The 22,903-nt window shown below is 45.3% G+C and overlaps 1 protein-coding gene across 1 annotated transcript in view; it reads left to right on the top strand.

Moving 5' to 3' along the window:
- Positions 1-887: 887 nt before the first annotated feature.
- LOC138480782 (relaxin receptor 1-like) overlaps positions 888-22,903 on the top strand; it is a 583,697-nt gene continuing 561,681 nt past the window's right edge. The window contains exons 1-3 of the mRNA XM_069612524.1: positions 888-1,034; positions 8,862-8,951; positions 20,489-20,594. Of these exons, the coding sequence (XP_069468625.1) occupies positions 896-1,034; positions 8,862-8,951; positions 20,489-20,594 (335 nt within the window). The 5' untranslated portion in view covers positions 888-895. The remainder of the gene's footprint in view (positions 1,035-8,861; positions 8,952-20,488; positions 20,595-22,903) is intronic.

Below are 22,903 nucleotides of genomic sequence, written 5' to 3'. Positions count from 1 at the left end.
AAAGGGATTCGGGAGAGAGAGGTTAAGGTGGGGGATTTGGTGCATGTGAGAAAAGCCGTGGTGAGGAGAAAAGGGGAACGTTTGTGGAGCACACCCACGAGGGCAGAACGGATCATGAGAGGTGCCGTGCGAATCGAAGGAGGGAAGCTATGGAAATTATATGAAATGATAGGTTATTTATAACGCGCTTAATACCCAGAGGTTTCTAAGCTCACACCTGGGGATCAAACCTGTGGTGCTCCGTGTCGGCTAGCTTCCAAGGCGAGCACGTAACCCCTGAGCTATCCGCCCAAGCACGTGGGGAGAGTTGTGAAGTGTGGTAGTTGGTAGTGTGGGCTTGAGAAGGGGCCTATAAAGGAAGAGAAGTGTGTTGCATAGTGCTCGCTCCATGGAATGTGGAATGAGATGTAAGGAGTTCCACATTCCACATAGAGGCAGTTGATGAGTTGAGGTGGATGGGAGGCTGATGGTTGCTGCTCCTTGTACCGGTTTACTTATCTCTGATCAAAGGATATCAGCTCTTACCCACCTTGTCGGCGTCATAATAGGTACTCTAAACATTAACTGGACCATGGCAATTCTACAGACTATTCATTTGTGTTTCCTCACTCTTCCAACAGTGTAACACTGTGCATAACTTTATATTTTGCAACAGCCCAGTGGGGCTCGATTTTAGACCTGTAGAGAGTAGATATTTGAATTAACCAACTCTGCTATTTTCCTGGATCCAAGGTTCTTGGCCAAAGTCTTTGTTTCCAGGGCACAGTACCTTTATTTGGAACACAGTGGACCTAATGTCCCTAGCTTGAATGAGAAATTAAGTTTCCAGCTCCAAACCCTATTTAGATGTTGGTCTGTCTGACACTTGCCTTCCTTTTTCTTGGCAGAGTCCTTCATGATCCCCACCAGCCTGGACAGTGGTGCGTGTCCTCTTGGGCAGTTCCCCTGTGGGAACCTGTCCGTCTGCCTGCCCCAGCTCCTGCACTGCAACGGGATTCAGGACTGCGAGAATGGAGCCGACGAGGAGAACTGTGGTAACTATCTGATCGAACGCTTCTGCAAAAAATAAGACTGGAAAGAGAGTAAAACATAACTTGCTGACAATGATTTGGCTAGAAATGGAGTAAGCAAAAAAAAAAAAAAAACCTGACTTTACTATTTAAGAAAAAAAATCTTAAAATATCTCAAAACAAAAAGAAAAGCAATTCTAGCCAAGGCCAGTAGGATTGAAAGCAGAAGGGGCAGATGGAAGAGTTGTAGAATGGTGCCTGTGTGTATGGGGTTTCTAACCACTCTGGGAGTAGATCTCAATAAATGGGAAAGGTTGGAAGCAGATAAAGGAGGGCTGAGTGTGTGTATGCAGTTCCCTCACATGTTTCAAGGAAATCCATGAAAAACACAAACCTATTTTTAAAACAAATATATAAATATTTGAACTGAATTGGTTTTTTGTGAAACTTCAGGTGAATTTAGTTATTTTGATATTTATTTAACATATCTTTATTTTTACTCCCCACATTACTTTCAATGCACAATTAGATATTCTTACCTCCTTAACTTTACTGCCTCATTTCCAGTACAACTGCTTATTTCCAGGATAGTATAACCTAGAGCCTATATAACAGTGTATGTCAGATATCATTCCACCCTATTCCCACCTTTGACATTCTTTTATTAACCTGTTCACTTATCTGTCTTCTACATCTATTTGCGAGTATGTTCCAATGTCCCACAAACAGTAAAGGAAAGAGGTAAATTAAACAGATTTGACATCAAAAGTAGTGTAATCTGTAATAAAATGGTGTAAGAAAAAATATTTTTATAAAATGCCCTAATACCTCAATTTGGAAAATGATGTTCTGTGTTTTTAAAAGGAACATGTTAACCGCATTGGCAATGGCAAGAGTTGTGGCTTTTGTGTAGGCATGGGAAAGGCTTTTTGCCAGGCACTGCCATAGTGGTATTAACTGGCTTTTGATGGAAGCAGGTGCACAAATGACCCAAGCCTGGGCATCTAATAGCAGTGCCTGGCAAATGTCTAGTACTTCTACACAAGTTAAAACTGTTGGCTTTGCCAGCACTTGCTTTTAACTGGACTTCAGTGAAGGACACGCATAGTGCTTCTAAATCGAGTACCTGAAGGCAGACCTGGTAAACATTTTATTACACCAGCAGCGCATTTGCAGCTCCAAATAAGACATTGTCCCTCATTACAACCCAGGCGTTAAGGGTTTAACGGCGCCGTCGGCGCTGTTAACCCTTAACGCCCGATTCCCATTTTAACGCCTGCTTTTAGCAGGTGTTAAAATGCAAGGCGCTAAACCGCCTTGGTGCTAATTACGGCACCGTAATTTACGGTGCCGTAATTAGCGCCTTCCCCACTCCCATTATGCCCTATGGGGCAAAAATGGGAATGGGGAAGGGGCCATGGTGAATGGGGATTTACCGACCCGCCAAGCTTGGAATGGGGCGGTAAATCCGCCATCCACCATGGCGTTAACGTAAATTACGCCTTGGCGGTAAAGTTGAAAACTTACCGCCAAGGTTGTAATGAGGGCCATTATCTCTCGGAAGACTGCTTTAAAAAATAAATACTGACAGGCACTTTCAGCGCAAAGCTTGCTGAAAAAGCTTGAAAAAGCTAGTTCAAGTGCTCACAGGAGGATGTGTTTTGGGTCGGCAGGGGCAGGAAATGGGTGGTAATAGCCATAGGGAATTTCGTGGCCATGTGCAGTCAATGGGTGGGTAAATAGCCAAACAACATCTACAAGCTTTCTATCCCTGCTCATATGCCATTTCTCTCAAGCTGTACCCTAATGCAATAGTTTCTGCTCATAGGGAACAATTAAGCTTTGACTCGGCTCCCCCACCGGCTCCTGTTACTAATCTGAGCACAGCATCCTCCATCCTGCCTGCTCCCCTCAGCCACCTGCAACAGCACCAAGCGACGAACTGGGAGTCCGGGCTAGGACCCCATCTACCGTCCTCCCATTCTCTGTAGCCGCAGGCTGGTGGCCCATCCCTCCTTCCGGACATTGGATGCCCCTCTCCACTTCCAGTACTTTACTTGCTGCTTTGGGGCGCCTCAGCCCTAGGTGACACAGCAAAGGACAAACCGCTAAGGACCAACCTCCAGCCTCATTGTTGTTCGCCTTTGAGCTATTCCTTTGCTGGGTCTGCTACTTGCTTGTGTGTACAAATTATGTTTTTACTCAGACCTGCCCTCCCCATACACTTCTCTTACTATCTCTTCCTTTCTTTTCTACTTCTTTCTTCATTCACCTCTGCTTGGAATCATTTCAACTCTGTTCCTATCCCTCTCATCGTTTTCCTCAACTCCACCCCTCTTCTCACTCACCTACTCTATTTACAAAACCTTCAAACCTAACTTTCATCACACTTCCTCTTCTCGCATCTACCCCTGTGCCTCTCTGCTTCGCAGACTCAATGTCAGTATGCTTCTACAGATCACTCTCTTTATACTGCTATTTAAATTGTTTTGTTGTTTTGATTATACCATGCACCACTGCCAATTTCATGGTCTCCAGGCGCTCTGGCGGATCTGAAAAGACGGAGAGTTGGAAGGGCTTAGTGGTATCAAGAGGGAAAAGCGCTAGAGAGCTTTGATTTGATGTTGGCAGCTTCAGGATAGAAAAACTAGTCACTGTGTGCTGGTTTGCTTTTGGTTGGTAGAGGTTATGTGCTGTTTGGTATATGTGTGTGTATGGGGTGAACTGTGTGTATTTGTTTTAGTTTGCAGTGTTTGTAGCTTGTGGTGGTTTCTCTGTGGCAGAAGCATGAGAATGATTTGTTCAGTGTTTGAGGATAAGTATGCAGAGTATTGGGGAGTTTTTAGTAGGGTAATTGGGAAGTCATCTGTGTCTTTTTGTGCAAGGCTATGTTGATCCGTTGAGTTATTATTCTATTGTGATTTGCAGTACAATGCTTGATTTCTTTGGGTAGCCCTGTTTCAGTTCCTCAGGGTTCAGTTATTTTTGGTGTTTCTGTTGTGATGTGTTGGCAATTTGCCTTCGATGATGCCTCCTATTTAGCTTGGTGCATGAAAGAGCCCTTTTTATAGCAATTATTTGAACTTTAGGTGATCTTCTGTTGTTCGTATTTCCTTTGCAATTGGGTTCCAGAGTTTTGCCGTGATACAGGAGAAAGCTGTTCCACCAAATTATCGCTTTTAGTATTGTTTAGGCCTGAGGCGAATGTCGTTGCTGTACCTTAGTGTTCAGTTTAGTTTGTTGATTGACATTTTTCATTGTATGAATTCTGCTCTTTGACCGTGGACTGCTCTGTGTGTTATGCAGAGTGTTTTGAAGTCAATCCGTTTTTTTTTAACTGTTGCTAATGTAGGGTTCTAAATGCTGGAGTGATGTGTTCTCTTTTAGTGAGTCTGAGGAGTAGTCTTGCTGCTGCAGTCTGTATTTGTTGTATTTTTTGGCACGGTAGTCTGGCATTCAGAGATAGATGCTGTTGCCGTAATCTATTCTTGATATGTCGAGAGAGATGACGACTAATGTTTTATATGGGAAGGTGAAAAGGGTAGTATCCTCTTGATTGTGTGCAGATGGAAGACACATTTCTTTATTACTGGGTTGACTTGCGGTTCGAGTGTTAATTCGTTGTCCATCAATATTCCAAGAGTTCTGACCACTTTGGATTGTTCTGGTTGCTTTCCCATTTCAGTAGGCCATAGAATGTGGTGTTGGTTGAACAGGGCATTGGGCACAATCATGATTTCTGTTTTGTTTGGGTTGAGTTTAAGGCTTTTGGTACTCATCCAGTGGTTTATTTCTGTGAGGCAGTTAATAAGGGCTGGGTCTTGTTCTCTGCTGGTGCTGATTTTGTAGATGATTTGCATGTCGTCTGCATAGTTGTAGCAAGTGAGCCCATTGCTTTGATGTGGTTGATGAGCGGGGTCATGTAGATGTTAAATAGCAGTGATGAGAGGCATGAGCTTTGTGGGGCTTTGCAGGTTGTTGTGTGGGGTGTTGAGCCAAAGGGGGCTAGCCTTAATGTTTCTGTTCTTTACGTCATGAAGGACTTTAGCCAGATTAACAGTGTTTTTCCGATTCCTATATCTTTGAGTCTCTTGATGTTTGTTTCGTGGTGGACTGTGTTGAAGGCTGCTGATAGATCAAAAAGTATTAATGCTGATTTGATGTTGGAGTCTACTATGATTAATCAATCATCCCATATCGACAGTAATACTGTATCTGATCCTCTCATGGGTCTCAAGCTGACTTTTGCCTTGTCTAGAATCCAATTGTTTATATGCCCTTCACGACCCTGCCTACAACTTGACTCACTCTCCCTGCCCAAATGGTATGAGTGGTGAGTGGTGGTGTAGGACTATTTGCATCTTCCAAACTTCCTATTCCTCTTACTCCCTACCCCCCTGCTATTTATCGGCCTCCTGGTCCCGCTGGTCCATTTATTGACCACCTCTCCCAACTAATTGACTCTCTTCATCACTACATTATCACTGGTGACATTATCCTTCCCTCTCTCTCCACCCCTCTCTCCACTGAACCTAGCTCTCTTCTCCTTAACCACTCTCTGCCCACCCATTCAAAATGGTGGATTCTTGACCTTCTCCTCCCCGCTAACCCTTCATGTGCCCCCATCAATCCTCTATAAACACGCAGAGTGAAACTCATAGCTCTCAGTGTTGCTCCATATCTTACTTCCCTTTTCAACTGTTCTCTCAGCAGTGCCACCTTTCCATCATCCTACAAGCTAATGGCATCCCTATCCTTATGAAACCTAGCCAAGATCCTTATTGTCCTGCCAACCTTCATCACATGTCTCTTCTATCTCACTATTCCAAAATCCTAGAGCATATAGTTTTCAAGTGGATGACACACCCGACCTAAGGGATCCTCTCCAAACTGGCTTCTGATCTTTGCACTCTACTGAGTCAGCTCTCATCAGTGTCAGCAACTACATCTCAGCCGCTCGTCAAGCTAACCGTTCATCTCTTCTTATTCTTCTCGACCTCTCGATACCATCAACCAGTTGGACCTTCTCTCAACACTATCTCACCTAGGCATCGGGGACCATGCCCTCTCTTGGTTTGCTTCATATCTTGCCTCCAGACACATCCAGGTGTCCTGGAACATCCTAACCTCCCCACTCACCCCCTTTACTGTTAGTATTGCCCAAGGGTCAGTCCTGTGTTCACTTCTCTTCACGCTCTATACCTCTGTTCTTAGTCCCCTCCTATGACTTCTTGTATCAGCTCTTAACTGATGACACTCACGGGCATGCAATGGTAAAACATTTGTGTCTCTTGCCATCAACTACTGGATGGCACCTGCCTCGCTCATGCTCAACTCCACTAAGACTGAAGTTCTCTGCTTCCCTTCCATACAGGCTATCTCTTACTCTCCCCCTCTTCTAGTCTTCTCGCCTGACTACCTTCCCTACTCTGCTTTTCTCCGCAACCTTTGTGTCGTCTTTGAACCATCTCACAACTTCTCGCTCTTCATCTCCAAATCTGCCACTGCAACCACACTTAATTTGCTCAACAGCAGAAAAATAGGACATCTTCTTCCCTTCAATACTGCTAAGCACCTAATCTCCTCTTTAGTACCCTCTCGATCCGACTACTGTGCCAGTCTACTCTATGGCCTCCCATCTATGCCTTTTCACCTCTTGACAAAGTCCTTAACTTTGCTGTCCTAACACTCTTCAACCTTCCCGACTTCAACTCCACCTCCCCAGCCGGTCATCAGTAAGGCGGTTATCTATGAAACAGAGGGCAAAGAATAAACTTGTCCTCATCATATTCAAAGCTATACACAGACATTCCCCACCCTACTTTTCGGTCCGTCTCACTTCCTACTCTCCCCCGTCCTCCCTGCCACCTCCTTGCGATCTCTCCTGCCATCATGCTCACTCTCGTTTCCACTCTCTGCCTCTCCTCGCTCCCTCAATGTGGAATACTCTTCCTTTCCTTCTCTGCACTACTCCCACTCTATCTCTAAATCCAACCTATCTCTCCTCTTTTCTGAAGAACCAATGGCATAGCATTCTACACCACTACATCACTCTGTTCTCCTCTCCCCCTACCTCTCTATGACAACCCCACAGCACCTATCCCTCACTCCTTCATTCTGAAACGTAGCACTTCCTCCACTGCACCGCCCCAATAGCATACTCTACTGTCCTCGTCCCTGGTTCATGTTTCTACCGCCCCTGCACAATCTGGTCTTATATCCCCATCCTCGCACCTATTGTTAAGGACAATCGTCTTCCAATCTGTAAATCAATGTTAAAATGTTTTGTAGACATTTTGTGCCAAAAATGCATTATTATTCCCTGTAATCCTAAAGCTGTGCATTGAACAACTCATTATCAAAACAAGTTTTACTATGAAGATGTGGGGAAGCCCCTCAAACCACCCAAAATCCTCTCCTTCTGGCCACATTAAAAACTGGACATTTGCACCGGCATTTTAACATTGTGCAGTGCCAGTATTTTTAGAAAATGATAGAAGTTAAAAAGTCTATGTTTTTAAAAACAAATGGAATTGTGAATATTTGATTAATACACAAGAGCAAGAAGTTTCTGTAATCTAATATCTGCAGTTCAACATTCATCCCCAGGTCGAAATGCTATGCAGCAACATACAAGGTACCAATCTCAACTTACATACATGTTTCCTATTATTCCATACGCCTACGTTCAAACAAGGGGGAACACATTAGCAACAAACAAACAAACAAAACCAATGGTCAACACATCAAATCAGATTTTATAATGTACCCATACTATTAACTCTTGAAGTTAATGGGTCTTTTTACTTGCGACACCCATAAGCCGAAACTATTGAATTAGGATTCAGATAGGTAGGAAGGGCAGATGAGGAGGACACCCTAGAGGTGTTTGCTTATGTGCCCACCCATTGACTGCCCATGGCCATGCTAATCTCTATGGCCATTTATACCCAGTTCTTGCCTCTCCCTGCCCAAAACACCTCCTCATATGAACTCTTTGAGGGCGCTTTATTCAAGTCTTACCATCAAACATTGCATGCAAAGTGCCTGCTCGTATTTTGTCAAAGAAGTCTCTGAGCGTTAATGACTTTATTGGAACAGTAATCCTGCTACTGGTGTAATAAAATATCTTAACCTGGTCTGCCATCAGGCACTCAATTTACAAGCACTCTGCCTGTCCTTCACTGAAGTCCTGTTAGGAGGGCGCTGCACCCACAAAGCATAGGCAAATGGGGTGAAGCATTGAGTATGGCACAGACCAAAAACCATAGGCCCAGATTGATTCTACTTCAATCAGAATAAAGTTAGATGTTGGCCTAGGATGCACACATCAATGGATAAGTCATGACTTGTATTGACCCCCATAGAGATGACCAACATACATTGTTTAATGATGGCCAGCGCAGGACATGTAGAAATGAAGGAGGCGCTAGTGAACCTGTGTTCTGGGCTTGCACTAAGGTGAGGTCTTTCTGGGAATAGAATTGATCGGTGGACCTTTGCTGCATAGATCCTGTTCCCCTGGTCCAGTTGTGTCTAAGGCCGCTTTCCACCACGAGCATTCAGGTCAACCCATATTCTTCGTTTTTACTGACATCTCTTTTTTCAGTGAATTATGTTTTATTGTGAGTTACTTTCCATGTGTTGTGCACGGAATAAGTGCTTGGTGAATGTAGGCTCATTTAGCCTCTTCAAGGAGCTGGCTGCCATCGTCAACCTCCTTTTGTATAGTTGAACCAGTGCACAACACTTGAATTAAATAGTGCTCTGAATTAAATAAAGAACTGCCTGCCTCCTGAAAATGAACCTCTTTGTTGCTTATTGTCCACCACTTTTTTCCCCCTTTTGCAGTGGATAACTCTGGGTGGCCGAAGCTCTTTGATGCCATCCAAAGAAACCGCATCAGCCGGGGAAGACAAGAAGAAGAGACCTATGAGTGCGGTAAGTGTGCGCTGGATTGAACATATTCTTAAATAGACTTAAAAGTTTCCCATCATGTGTGCCAATAATTTCCATCTTACGGATACACAGGATTATCGTTTGTTGTGACTCCAACCCTCATGAGGTCTGAAAACCACTTAGTCAGTATGGTAGAAGGTTAGTAGGGTTCTAAAATGCGCTCAGACACACGTCCCTCTAATAATGGCCTGTTTTGACACCATATTATGCCATGACATGGCACGGCATCGAAACTGCCCTTTTTATAGCCTTGAAAACAGTTACTATGGTCACAACAGTACGTTTTGGGGGACCAAGTTGTCTCGGGAGGATAGCTTAGGGGCAACGCGCGACGTGGAGCAACACAGGTTCAATCCCCGGGTCTGCCCTTAGAAACCTCTGGGCATTAAGTGTGTCATAAATAACCAATTATAATTATAAATTAAAGGTTAAGAAATAACCAAAAGAAAATAAATAAATACATTATAATTATATAATTATAAAAAAGTTAATTACCCCAGAAATTCAGGACAGAAGGGCGATAATCAACTGGATTTAAATTTCTTTTGGAGAAAAGCTGAGCTGGATTTGTTGGACCAGCCTTGTTTTCTTCAGCCATCTGAACACAATAAGATCACTGTTGTGCTGATCTATTGACTTCTATATAGAGCTGAAACTATCTGGTGATTGGCCATCATTAAGCATCACTAGAATAAGGCAATTGACGCTGCTGGACGTGCTTTTGTTCTGGAATATCTTGCAACAGGCCGGCGCCCTTGAAAGACCACATTCTGTAGGGGTTTGATGTTGGTGATGCATTTGTCATTATATATCCGAAGTCCTAGAGAGAATCCTTTGGATTTGAACACGATCCCTATGGATTCATATGGGAGTTCCAAGGGCGCTTTAGGAAAATACACCTTAGGGGATATTTAGCTAAGAGTCCTGCATTTAAATCGGAGAGCAACACAGATCAGAGACTACCCTCCACTTTCGCGGCCCCCTGTTTTAGTAATTTGGTGGAGTCAAAGGTGTGTCAACCTTGTTTAAATATACATTAGTTTTCGAGAACACCGGATCGGATCTTCAACCTAGTCTAATATGGCCGCCATCAATCCAAGTCATGCATAGCAGTCAATATAGGACCTGCGCGTGAGGCTGCCTGGTTTGCTGTTTTTCTTTATACGTGGGTTAGGGCACACCTGGTCCTGCAGTGACGAGGACGCCGCTACATTGCCCTACTATCATGAGGTCTGGCGAGCACATGCATTCCTCTATTTTTAAGTTGCATATTATCACCCCCATAACTCTGCATTCAAGCACTTGCACTTTGAAAATAGTTTTACAGAGAGTGCAAACGATATACTTCAAAATAAATAATCAAGCCAAAGATATATTTGTTTACTAGAACAATCATCCCTACAGAGTGTAACATCCTATTTCACCTTTAAGCTTATGTATTTATTCATACCACACTTATAAAGTGCATGGTCGCCTAAAGGCATCGTGGTGCTGCCCAGCAAGTAGAAGAGAAACTAGAACAAACAGGTCTTCAAAGATCTCCTGAAGGCCAAATAATCCTCCGCATGGCCAGGGGGAGAGAGTTCCAAAGGATGGCCCCCGCCACCGAGAAGGCACAGCGGCCGACCCGGGATAATTGGAAGCAGGGAAACTCCACCAAAAAGGCTTCAGCCGAACGAAGAGAGCGACGTGGTACATAGAAGTGCCACTTAGCCTGCAAATAGACTGCCCCGGTCCTGTGTAAGTCACGGAAAACCACGCAGAGAGACTTAAACTGCTCTCTCTTCGCAACTGGAAGCCAGTGGCGAGAGCATAGCACAGGGGAGATATGGGCCTGGCAAGGGGTGGAAGTAGCAAATCGGGCAGCCAGGCTTTGTAAGACTTGAAGGGGCTGAATCAAATAGGCAGGCTGACCCAGAAGCAACACATTGCTGTAATCAAGAGATGATAATACTAATGAGGAGATGACTGAAGCCCAGTAGTGGGGGGGGGCAAAAAAGGCAGGACTTTCCGCAGCTTAAGATGCCTCGTCTGAATGATGGAACTGACTGTGGCAGTCATAGAGAGAGGAAATGAATTTCACCCCAGATCTTTGACAATAGGCACAGGGGTGGTGCAGGAGCCCAGTTAGGGGTGCCAGAAGAAGGAGGGAACAAAAATGCAGAAGCATCAGAAGGACCCACCACCAGTATCTCCATCTTCTCACCGTTCAGCGTCAGCCAAGTAGAGGACATCCATTCCCCCATGGCCTCCAAGCACATCCTGCTTAACCTTTGCGTATGAGATCAACGGTGTTATGAGTCTTCAATGTCTGTCTCTATCCAAGGAAACCATATACAAATGCCTCCTGTCTGTGAAAAAGAACATCTCCTATAATTACATGCACTACACACTGAAGCATTATCACCATCTTTTTTTATTTGGTTAATGAAGTCTTTCATTTTGGTTCTCCTGTTGCATGAGAATCATTTTTACAAGTTAGGATAATTAGCAAACCTATGATTCTCCCTATCGGTCCAGGTTCAACGTCTTTCGTCAGAATAGAAGATAAGAGGGGAGACACTAATCATTCTCTTACTCCCGCCTTTTCGCAAAAAACATGTGTCCCATTTGAACATTCATCTTGGTTCCGATGTGGTGGCTGTGCTTTTAGAAATTGAGCAGGCTTTCTGCCATTGGAAAAAATAGTTTTCTGAAGAAGGTCTGATACATTTTTAGGAGGACCGAAACGTGTTGTAATACAAAGTTCTACATCACATTTAACAACTTATACTATCAACCTTGTATATATTTGTATATCATTTGTATCTTGTGAAATTTCCATACTACCAAGTCAAAAGAGGTTTCCAATGTATTATGTAAACAAATAAACATAAACAAACATAAAACATAAACAAACATATGTCATTAGTGTTGTCTTAATTTCATGTTCACATATTTGTTGATGTGACAGAGAGTGCTATTATGCCAGAGCAATAATATAGAGAAATGTGATAAGACGGTTTGTGTATTCAATGGTTTAATAAATATGGTTATGGAGGTGGCTGAAGCATTCATGCATGTGCTTGATTTATTTTTTGATTTCCTTCATCTAACTGTTATTAGTGTGTTGTATTCCATTGACATTAAGCTTCATTATTGTTTATGGAGAAGTCAGACAAGCCTGACCTGTCCCAATGTGCCTCAACCCTGACGGTCTTTCTTTCTAAGCATCCAGTATGAATGGATATCTTCCTAATTTACTGACCTGTCACGATGCCCGCTCCCGGGGAGCCGGCTCAGGCCCTGCGTCCCCGAAAGCGGACATCAAGTCCCCGGGGAATTTCCCAGCAACCCCTTATAGGGGCCCTTTGGACAGCGTCCTGGCGTCTATGGCGCCAGGCTCATAGAAAACGTCAGTCCTGGCGCCATAGGCGCCAGGCTCATTATGAAAGTGTTTGGGTGCACTTACCTGATGCAGACCATGCTGCAGAACCCCGGCCTCCTTGAGGCCTGAAAGGAACTACTTTACCTGTGGGACTCATTTACCACCCGGGTGTGGTCGGGGAAGGATACATACCTGATTGGAGGAAGGACACATTCTAGGAAATTCTTCCAAGGCTATTTAAACCACACGCGATCAGCCACACGTGCTTCGCGTTGTTCTGCATCTAGCAGCTGGACGCTCACCGTGTCTGCTCCTGCATCTTGACTTCTGCCACACCTGCCAGCATCCTGAATCACCTGCAAAGGAAGGGAACAAGAGAACAGAAGAAGGAAAAGGCCTCACCTGCTAAATCTGCATCCCAGAGACATTTCGCCGACAATCCTGAAAAGGAAGACATTTATTTTTAAAAGCACATCGCATCGATCGCTGCAGCGCCGCATTCTACTCACCTTTACAGGGCGCCTCCATGTTCAGCAGCGACCATCCGGATTCGCAGTCGCGCCCCCGCGCCTAGGGAGAAAAAGACAAGAACAAAGGTGAGAGAAAGAAGGGAAAAGGGAAGCTAAAACTCCATGTCAAGACTTACCTGTTGGGTCATTCCCTTTTCATTTCGTCTCTGCGCCGCATCCAGGCATTTTCGGACCCCGGCCCCTAAGGGGAAAAAGACATCAGCGTTAATGAGTGAATGAAAAGACATTACCAAAACACTCATTAAAGACTCACCTGATTTCCACAAGGATTTCACCGCTCACCTCGGTTCGGTGCCTGTTCCCCGGCATTTCCTACCCCGGCCCCTATGGGGAAAAAGACACTAGCATTAGAACATTAATGCATGGACACAAGGGGAACCACTATAGAAAAACTTACCTGGAAGCCAAGCAAGTTTGGTTCTCTCCCATCCGAAAATCCAGTGACGTAACTGGATACCAACGCGCCCCTGCATCAGAAGCAGGATGGAGAGCTCGTCCTTCCAGACCCTAAGGTGAGACGCTACGGGGAAGCACAGAAGGGTTTTGAGGAGGGTGAGAGGGGTAAGTGGGAGGCCGATTGCATTACCCCGCAGACAGTTAACCCCTTATTCTCACCTACAGAAGGATACTTCTGCGAGTCAGACAAGCCAGATCTGGGGCCCGGTCCAGTCCGTCTTCCGAACCCTGCGCATCACCTTAGACGAGGTCACAGCAGCGCGAACCAGGCCAGCACCCCCGTGGGAGTCAGGTGAGCGTTGCAGAACGCGAAGCCTTCGTACAAATTCCCACCCAGGCGCTATGGAAACTTCTGAGACTGATCAGTTGGCCCAATTACTGGGGGAATTACGGGCCGAAGTACATGCCGCTCGTCAAGAGACTAATGCCCTCAAGAGGGAATTAATAATATCAAAGGAAAGAACTGATGACCTGGCCAGACAGCTTTTGCAAGGTCAAGCTGGACAAACTCCTCTACCCTGTTCCGGAGGGAACCCCGCTCCTGTGGTTCCCAGTAACCCTGTGAAGATTAATCTACCTGGAAACATGCCGCTGGCCCCACCTGAATGCTTTGCTGGGGACCCCAAACGATTCGCCGTATTCATGAATCAGTGTCGTTTGCACTTCCTATGCAGACCTGGGGCCTTCCCTAATGATCAGACCAAAGTAGCCTTTGTATTGTCATATCTCATCGGCTGCGCTGCCGATTGGTCAGTTCCACTGGTTACTCAAGATGACCCGATTCTCCGTGATTTTCAAGGATTTCAAGCAAGCATGGAAAGGTTATTTGCTCGACACTCTCAGGGGCAGGCTCTGGATGACGAACTTCTATCCCTGCGACAGGGCAATCAGGACCTCTTATCCTATATTGCAACCTTTAATAGACTAATTGTGGAAACGGGATGGCCAGAGGATAAAAGAGTCACGTTATTTTATCGAGGTCTACGCGGAGAACTTAAAGATGTTTTGGCCCAAGTTGTAAATCCGCCCCAAGAATGCACAGAATATATAGACTTAGTGGTCCAATTGGATCACAGACTTCAAAACAGAAAAACAGATCGGTCCAGGTTTGAGACCCGGGTGTTGGTCAAGACCCACGCTAACCCCAAGGGAGTTGAAGTCTCTGAGCCTATGCAAATTGGAGGGGTTAAAGAACCCTTAACTCAAAAGGAACGTGAAAGGAGGCGGCAGTTAAAATTATGTCTTTATTGTGGGAACTCTGGACACGTTCTACGAGATTGCCCGGCAAAACCGCCCCAAAAAGCGGTAGGAGCCGCTGATAAAAACCATGAAGACTCTGTTTCAGGAAACGACTCAGCCCGACAAGCGTAGGGATCCGCTTGCCGAGCTTGAAAACTAACTCTCAGACCTCGCATTTCATTGTGCCAATGGTTCTCGTAGATCCAGAAAAGCCTAAGCAGTTGCATGCAATAAAGGCATACATCGATAGTGGGGCTATTGGAAACTATGTGGATCGTGAATTGGCCTCTAGGATTAACCTCCCTCTCCGTCCTAAAACCAGCAAAGATGTCATCACCACAGTCGATGGAACTGAAATTGCCTCTGGACCGGTAACACATTCCACTACTGGGGTGACTCTTATTGGTCCTGACGGCCATCGGGAGGCAGTTGTGTTTGATGTAATCAAGGCTCCACAGTTTCAGGTTATTCTTGAAATTCCTTGGTTAGAGACACATAATCCTCGAATTGATTGGCGAGCTAAGAGAATAACCTTCCCGGATTGTGCACAAACATGCTACCCAGAAAACCTGAAGATTAATCTAGCATCTGTAACCTCTGCCTCCATGCAATTACCTCCGGAATACCAGGACTTTCAGGACGTCTTCCAAAAGGAACAGGCCAACACGTTACCTCCTCACCGATCGTACGATTGCCAAATCGATCTGGTGCCCGGTGCACAACCCCCTTCTAGCAGGATTTATGCCCTTACCGAACCTGAGAACCTGCATTTGAGACAATATTTGGATCAATACCTCGCCAATGGTTTTATTCGCCCGTCAAAGTCCCCGGCATCCTCGGCTTTGTTCTTCGTGCCTAAAAAAGAAGGCGACCTTAGAACTTGTATCGATTACCGCGCATTGAACCAGATAACGGTTAAAAACTCTGCCTCTGATTCCTGAACTCCTTGACCAGGTGAAGGACGCTTGCATATACACCAAGTTAGATCTCCGGGGGGCATATCATCTGGTGCGAGTAAAAGAAGGCGACGAATGGAAAACAGCCTTCCGTACAAAATATGGATTATTCGAATACCAGGTAATGCCTTTCGGGTTGTGCAATGCTCCTGCTGCCTTCCAATTCTTCATGAATGATGTCCTTCGGGAACTCATCGATGTTTGTGTTGTCGTCTATATCAATGACATTCTAGTGTACTCCTCTTCGGAATCTGATCACAGAAAACACGTTAGGGCAGTTCTGGAAAAACTGCGCCAACACAAACTATTTGCTAAACTGGAGAAATGTGTTTTCCATACCACAGAAGTTGAGTTTCTCTGTTTCATCCTGACACCCAAAGGAGTCCGAATGGACTCAAGAAAAGTGGATGCCATCCTCAAATGGCCATCACCTAGCTCTGTAAAAGGGGTTCAAAGCATGCTCGGCTTTGCCAATTTCTATCGCACGTTTATCCCGGAATTTTCACGCATAGTACAACCCATTACTGCACTCTTGAAGAAAAATAAACGTTTTGAATGGTCTGAAGAAGCCGAGCAGGCCTTCCAGGACTTAAAAGCTAAGATTACCTCCGCACCTATATTGAAACACCCATGTCCAGATCTCCCGTATGTTGTCGAAACTGACGCATCCAGCCTAGCCATGGGAGCAGTTCTGTCTCAAAGAGATCCTGAAACCAACCAACTGCATCCCGTAGCATTTTGGTCCAGAAAATTCTCGGCACCAGAGATTAATTACGCAATCACTGACAAAGAACTGTTAGCCATAAAGTCTGCTTTTAAAGCCTGGCGGCATTACCTGCTTGGCGCTCGACATACCATCACAGTGATCACTGATCACCGGAATTTACAGTATTTGAAAACCGCCAAGGCTCAGTCATCACGGCAGCTCCGATGGGCTTTGTTTTTCGCTGAATTTGATTTCGTGATTACCTATCGACCTGGCTGCAAGAACAGCAAAGCAGACGCCTTATCCCGAATTGGAATGGGAGAATCTGATACAAACTCAGAACCAGTACCAATAATTCCCGAACAGAGAATTCTAGGCATGACTTCGTTACAGACGCTTGAAGACATTCAAGTCAGAGTGAAACAACTCCTGGACCCTACAGTCCTACACTATTGGATACAAAAGGGATCAGACTTTACCATAGATAATGGTTTACCTTATTACCAAGGACGCTTATTCCTGCCGCACAAGGATTTACACAAACTAGTTATTTCAGGTTATCATGATACATTAATAGAGGGACACCCCGGTATTGCCAAGACAACGGAAAAGGTGAAACGACCATTCTGGTGGCCCTCTTGGCGAAAAGATGTTAAATCTTTTGTGATGTCCTGTGGTGTTTGCGCCCAAAATAAAGGTCAAAAGAAAAGACCAGCCGGTTTCCTTCAACCTCTAGACATACCGCCAGCACCCTGGCACACCCTATCAATGGATTTTATTACGGACTTGCCTCCTTGTTCGGGATACAATACCATTCTGGTAATTGTGGATTTGTTTTCCAAAATGGCCCACTTCATTCCTTTGAAAGGTTTACCTTCAGCTTCTGTCCTAGCCAAAGATTTCCTCGAAAATATTGTTCGGCTACATGGATTCCCATCTATACTAATCTCTGACTGGGGAAGCCAATTCATTTCCCACTTCTGGCGCAAATGTTGTCAAATGGCACAAATCGACGTAAGATTATCGACCAGTCACCACCCTCAGACCGATGGTCAGACCGAGAGGACAAATCAGACCCTTGAGCAGTACTTACGGTGTATGTTACAGCAATCTGAAAGCAACTGGAAAGACATTCTTTGGATAGCCGAATACGCATATAATAATTCGGTACACTCTGGAACTGGCCATAGTCCTTTTTATACCTTGTTTGGACATCACTCTCGAACCTCAAACCTCGACTCACCTCAGAACCTCGGAGTGCCCGCAGTAGAACATCTGCATTCTACCATTACCCGAGCCTTCAAAGAGGCAACCACGCATTTACAACAAGCCAAGAGAAAATACAAGGAGAATGCTGACCTACATCGGAGTGAAGCACCTCCGTATCAGATTGGGGATCAAGTATGGTTAGCTACCAGACATTTACCGCTCAAAGGGCCTCGAACTTTTAACCCAAAATATCTGGGACCTTATTCTATTACGGCAATAATTAACCCAGTAGCGGTTAAACTTGATTTACCAGCTAATATGCGAATTCACCCTGTTTTTCATGTGTCACTTCTGAAACCAGTGGTCCCCGGAACCCGACTACTCAAACCTCCAGAACCTATTCAAATAGATGGGGAACCCGAATTCGAAGTGAAGAACATTTTAGATTCAAAAATGTTTAGGTCAAAGCTTTTCTACCTAATTGATTGGAAGGGGTACGGACCTCAGGAGAGGTCGTGGGAACCCAGTGACCATGTGCATGCACCTCGATTAGTCAGGAAATTCCACTGACTCTTCCCAAACAAACCAAAACCCCCGGAGGGAACAACCTTGGGAGGGTCCTTGGGGGGGGGAGTGCTGTCACGATGCCCGCTCCCGGGGAGCCGGCTCAGGCCCTGCGTCCCCGAAAGCGTACATCAAGTCCCCGGGGAAGGTCCCAGCAACCCCTTATAGGGGCCCTTTGGACAGCGTCCTGGCGTCTATGGCGCCAGGCTCATAGAAAACGTCAGTCCTGGCGCCACAGGCGCCAGGCTCATTATGAAAGTGTTTGGGTGCACTTACCTGATGCAGACCATGCTGCAGAACCCCGGCCTCCTTGAGGCCTGAAAGGAACTACTTTACCTGTGGGACTCATTTACCACCCGGGCGTGGTCGGGGAAGGATACATACCTGATTGGAGGAAGGACACATTCTAGGAACTTCTTCCAAGGCTATTTAAACCACACCCGATCAGCCACACGTGCTTCGCATTGTTCTGCATCTAGCAGATGGACGCTCACCGTGTCTGCTCCTGCATCTTGACTTCTGCCACACCTGCCAGCATCCTGAATCACCTGCAAAGGAAGGGAACAAGAGAACAGAAGAAGGAAAAGGCCTCACCTGCTAAATCTGCATCCCAGAGACATTTCGCTGACAATCCTGAAAAGGAAGACATTTATTTTTAAAAGCACATCGCATCGATCGCTGCAGCGCCGCATTCTACTCACCTTTACAGGGCGCCTCCATGTTCAGCAGCGACCATCCGGATTCGCAGTCGCGCCCCCGCGCCTAGGGAGAAAAAGACAAGAACAAAGGTGAGAGAAAGAAGGGAAAAGGGAAGCTAAAACTCCATGTCAAGACTTACCTGTTGGGTCATTCCCTTTTCATTTTGGGTCCGCGCCGCATCCAGGCATTTTTGGACCCCGGCCCCTAAGGGGAAAAAGACATCAGCGTTAATGAGTGAATGAAAAGACATTACCAAAACACTCATTAAAGACTCACCTGATTTCCACAAGGATTTCACCGCTCACCTCGGGTCGGTGCCTGTTCCCCGGCATTCCGTACCCTGGCCCCTATGGGCAAAAAGACACTAGCATTAGAACATTAATGCATGGACACAAGGGGAACCACTATAGAAAAACTTACCTGGAAAGCTAAGCAAGTTTGGTTCTCTCCCATCCGAAAATCCAGTGACGTAACTGGATACCAACGTGCCCCTGCATCAGAAGCAGGATGGAGAGCTCGACCTTCCAGACCCTAAGGTGAGACGCTACGGGGAAGCACAGAAGGGTTTTGAGGAGGGTGAGAGGGTTAAGTAGGAGGCCGATTGCATTACCCCGCAGACAGTTAACCCCCTATTCTCACCTACAGAAGGATACTTCTGCGAGTCAGACAAGCCAGATCTGGGGCCCGGTCCAGTCCGTCTTCCGAACCCTGCGCATCACCTTAGACGAGGTCACAGCAGCGCGAACCAGGCCAGCGCCCCCGTGGGAGTCAGGTGAGCGTTACATGACCTTTCAAAGAATTGGTAGAACTAGAATTAGGATTGGGATTGCAACATTAGTAGCACATTATTTTCTTTACATCTGACATACAATCTCACATTTTGTTGGCTTTGCCACCGCCTACTTTGCTCTGTGCCGTTTGTGGGCGTGCCATGAGTCTGGCAGCGGTGGTGGCGGTGAGCAGAATACAGACTACCAATCGTAGGGACCAAAATCCATAAGAAATGTTGGTGCAGGTGGTTTTGATTGGAAACTGTTGGAAGGCATACATTTGTTGTTGATAGTTATGAGAGCGATGAGTTTCTAGTAGGTTTCTGCACTAGCCGCAGACAAAGCAAAATGGAAGCTGAGAAAAGTCCTGTTCCAGTAGCTGGATGACTCTTGTTTTGTATGATGTGTGTCAGGCTGGCCTTTCAAGTGGCATGGTGATGTTCCGTTTTTGCTTCTTTCCTGCTAGTTTCACTCTTTGATGCAATTACAAGATACCTTTGGTGATTCTGGTGTATTGCTGGAGGGATAATGCAGACTAGTTTGCAGAGGAATCAGGGTCAGCCTGAGCATTCCTAAGTGTGCAAGGTCTCTTGGTTAGCTGTAGATATCGCCTGCCACATCCTAGCTACTCTCTCATTCCACCCATACTTCCACAATCTCTGTTCTTTGAAACGTGATGTATTACAACGCAGCGTGTTATTAAACAGCAATTGTGTGCATCCTTATTTGTATATGCAGGAAATGTGATTTTTAAAATTAGCGAGAAGGTTCCTGCATAATGTGATACTTTGTGATTGTTTTTAATATGTAATTGATTTTTGTAGGAATGTATGTGTTTTTTAAAATGTTTTTTTAATGCGAAAATATTTTGTATTTAATTGTCTTTGTTCAAATGTGTAAGGTTGAGTATGAACAGCCAATAACACAATAAAAAAAAAATACATGCCTGTTTCCCATGCCTTGTCTGCATGGAGTCTACAAATGTATGCATTCATAAAGTACAATATTTGCTTTTCTCTGTAGTGCTGGAGCACGTCCCAGAAAGGTGCGAGTGCTGGAAGCGCTCGATTAACTGCACGGGTCAGGATCTGCGCGCGGTCCCTGCGGTCTCATCCAACGTGACAGCTCTGTAAGTAAGAGACCTTCCAAGAGATACTGAACCCAATGTGCACGCCTCGCCTGGGCTGTTTGAGCGAATTCTCGATAAGATCCGAGCCTGGGTTGCCTCCAGTGCAAAAGGGCAGCTTGTTTGGAAGTGGCAGGCTGTCCTCTGCACTCAATTAAGCCCATGTGTGGTTGGCAGTCACTGACAGGCACTCTTGGGCAGTTGGGCAGCAGATCATCTCCCCTTGGCACTGAGGGATCTGTCAATGGAAACCTGCAGTGCTATCAGCAGTCATGGCGATCAATATTGTATTATTAGCTGAGTCAACGCTTGGGGGGGGGGGGAGGTCAGCGGAAACATAGAGTGCTGTCAACAGCCATAGTGATCAACATTGTATTAATGACCCAGTCAGTGGACAGAAGGTCAAGAGCTTCTGTGGATGCGAGACTCATGACCAGTCTTATTTGGGGGATCAAAGCTTGCATTTCACAATCCTCTGACTAGCCTCAAATGTCATTGCAGCCCACATGCACACACTCTACCCTTCTTCGGGTAGTATAGCTCAGTGGTAATGCGCTCGTCTTGGAAGCAAGACAGGTTTGAATCCTGGGGCTGCGCTTAGAAACTACTTCGGTATTAAGCACGCTATAAAAAAAAACAGTTTTAATTATAAACTAATCCAGATAATTTCATTGTCAACTCTTTCTTAACCTAAATGATGTCTGCCCTCAACCTGTTGCCTCTTCACAGCAGAAAGATGCATCATCTAGTTAGGTAGGCAAGCTCTGGATCTCCAGAAGTTTTGTACTACCACTCCCATAATTCTTGGCCAACATAGTTAATGCTGAGGTTTCATGGGAATTGTGGTGAAGAACATTTGGCATCCCATTAAGGTCTGGATTGGCCAGTAGGGAACTCTGGAGATTTCCCGGTAGGCCTCCACACTCTTTTGTGTGGTAACTCATTTTATTTCCACATTTTATCACAGGAAGCTTGCTCAATATGTATAATTTGGGGGGTGTCCGGTCAAATGGTCGAAAATAAAAGATCGAATGACCATTTGATCGAAAGTCAAATGGTCGGAAAAAAAATTGTCGAATTTTTTTATTTATTTATTTATATATTTTTTTAGTTTTGTTTGGTAAAAAAAATTAATATAGAAAATGGGGGTTGGGGGGAACCCCCCCATAAAAAAATAAATAAAAAAAAAATCGACCATTTTTTCGACCATTTGACTCTCGATCAAATGGCATTCGATCAAATTTGGGGCCACTTTGAAAATGATTTCCAGGGCCTTCATTGGTTCCTAGTCCAGCCAGAGGCCTTAAACCTCAGTGGGTCCTGTTTTTCCTAGTTTTGCTGTTTTGCAGAGGCCACTTAGAATGCATAACGCAAATGCTGGGCACTTTACACGACCCTGCCTCGTGACCAAATCAGGAATTCAGTGCATAGGTGCTGGCACACATCCCCTGTGTGTTGGAATCCTGCTGCCAATGTACGTGTGGTGTATTGACTGGGGCTGGTGAGTGGAATACCGAGAGACCGGTGCTTGGGAGTGTTTTGTAGGTGGCAATTTTAAGGCGGCTGGCTCCAGAGTGCCCGTCGCTCTTTGAGCATCACACTGTTGAGGATGGGACACTGACCCACCTGTGCCAAGCACAGAGACATAGCGGGCATCCTGCAATAGTGACATCATTAATGCCTGCAATCCACCTTCGATAGTTGATGGTGATGCGTTCTACGCGGTCGTGTGTTAATTATAATGCTTTCTAACAAAGAGTGCGCTCAGGGGAGTAGATTGATATTGTCTTTCTTGTTTTTTAGCTGCTACTCTTTTCTTTGTTCTGTGTTTCCTGCACAATGGAAGACCGATTCATGGAATGTTTTGCACGGTTTAAAGTGACTTTGCACTGCTGAAAAGTGACTTTGCACTACAACATACAATGTATGTTTGCAGTGCAAAGTCCGTGCAAAGTCATTTTGTACTGCAAACATGACTATGCGCTGACTTTGCACTGCAAAAATTCACTTTGCACAGTTCCATGAATCAGGGTTTGTGTCAGCAGTGCAAAGTCACTTTGAACTGCAAAAAAAAGTGCAAAAAATGAATTTGCATCTCACCTGTTTCAGTTTATTGTTGGGAATGTGTTTGTGTAGCACTACTTTGAGTCACTGGGTCTTGGTTTAGTAGATGTGCACTGTGCTGTTGGTGGCCTGGAAAGTGAAAGCGTGCACACTCTTGGATACATTTTTAGATATTCTTGTCCTGATGGTGTGCTTGTACACTGGTGTGTTAGAGCCTCTTTGCTTCTTGTATTGTTCCGGTGCCGGGC

The sequence above is a fragment of the Ambystoma mexicanum genome, chromosome 5p (assembly GCF_040938575.1).
Source record: "Ambystoma mexicanum isolate Mex_15411 chromosome 5p, UKY_AmexF1_1, whole genome shotgun sequence".
In the NCBI taxonomy this organism is placed as follows: Eukaryota; Metazoa; Chordata; class Amphibia; order Caudata; family Ambystomatidae; genus Ambystoma; species Ambystoma mexicanum.
The sequence above is the reverse complement of the archived record's forward strand: the minus strand, read 5'-3'. Positions and strand labels throughout refer to the sequence as shown.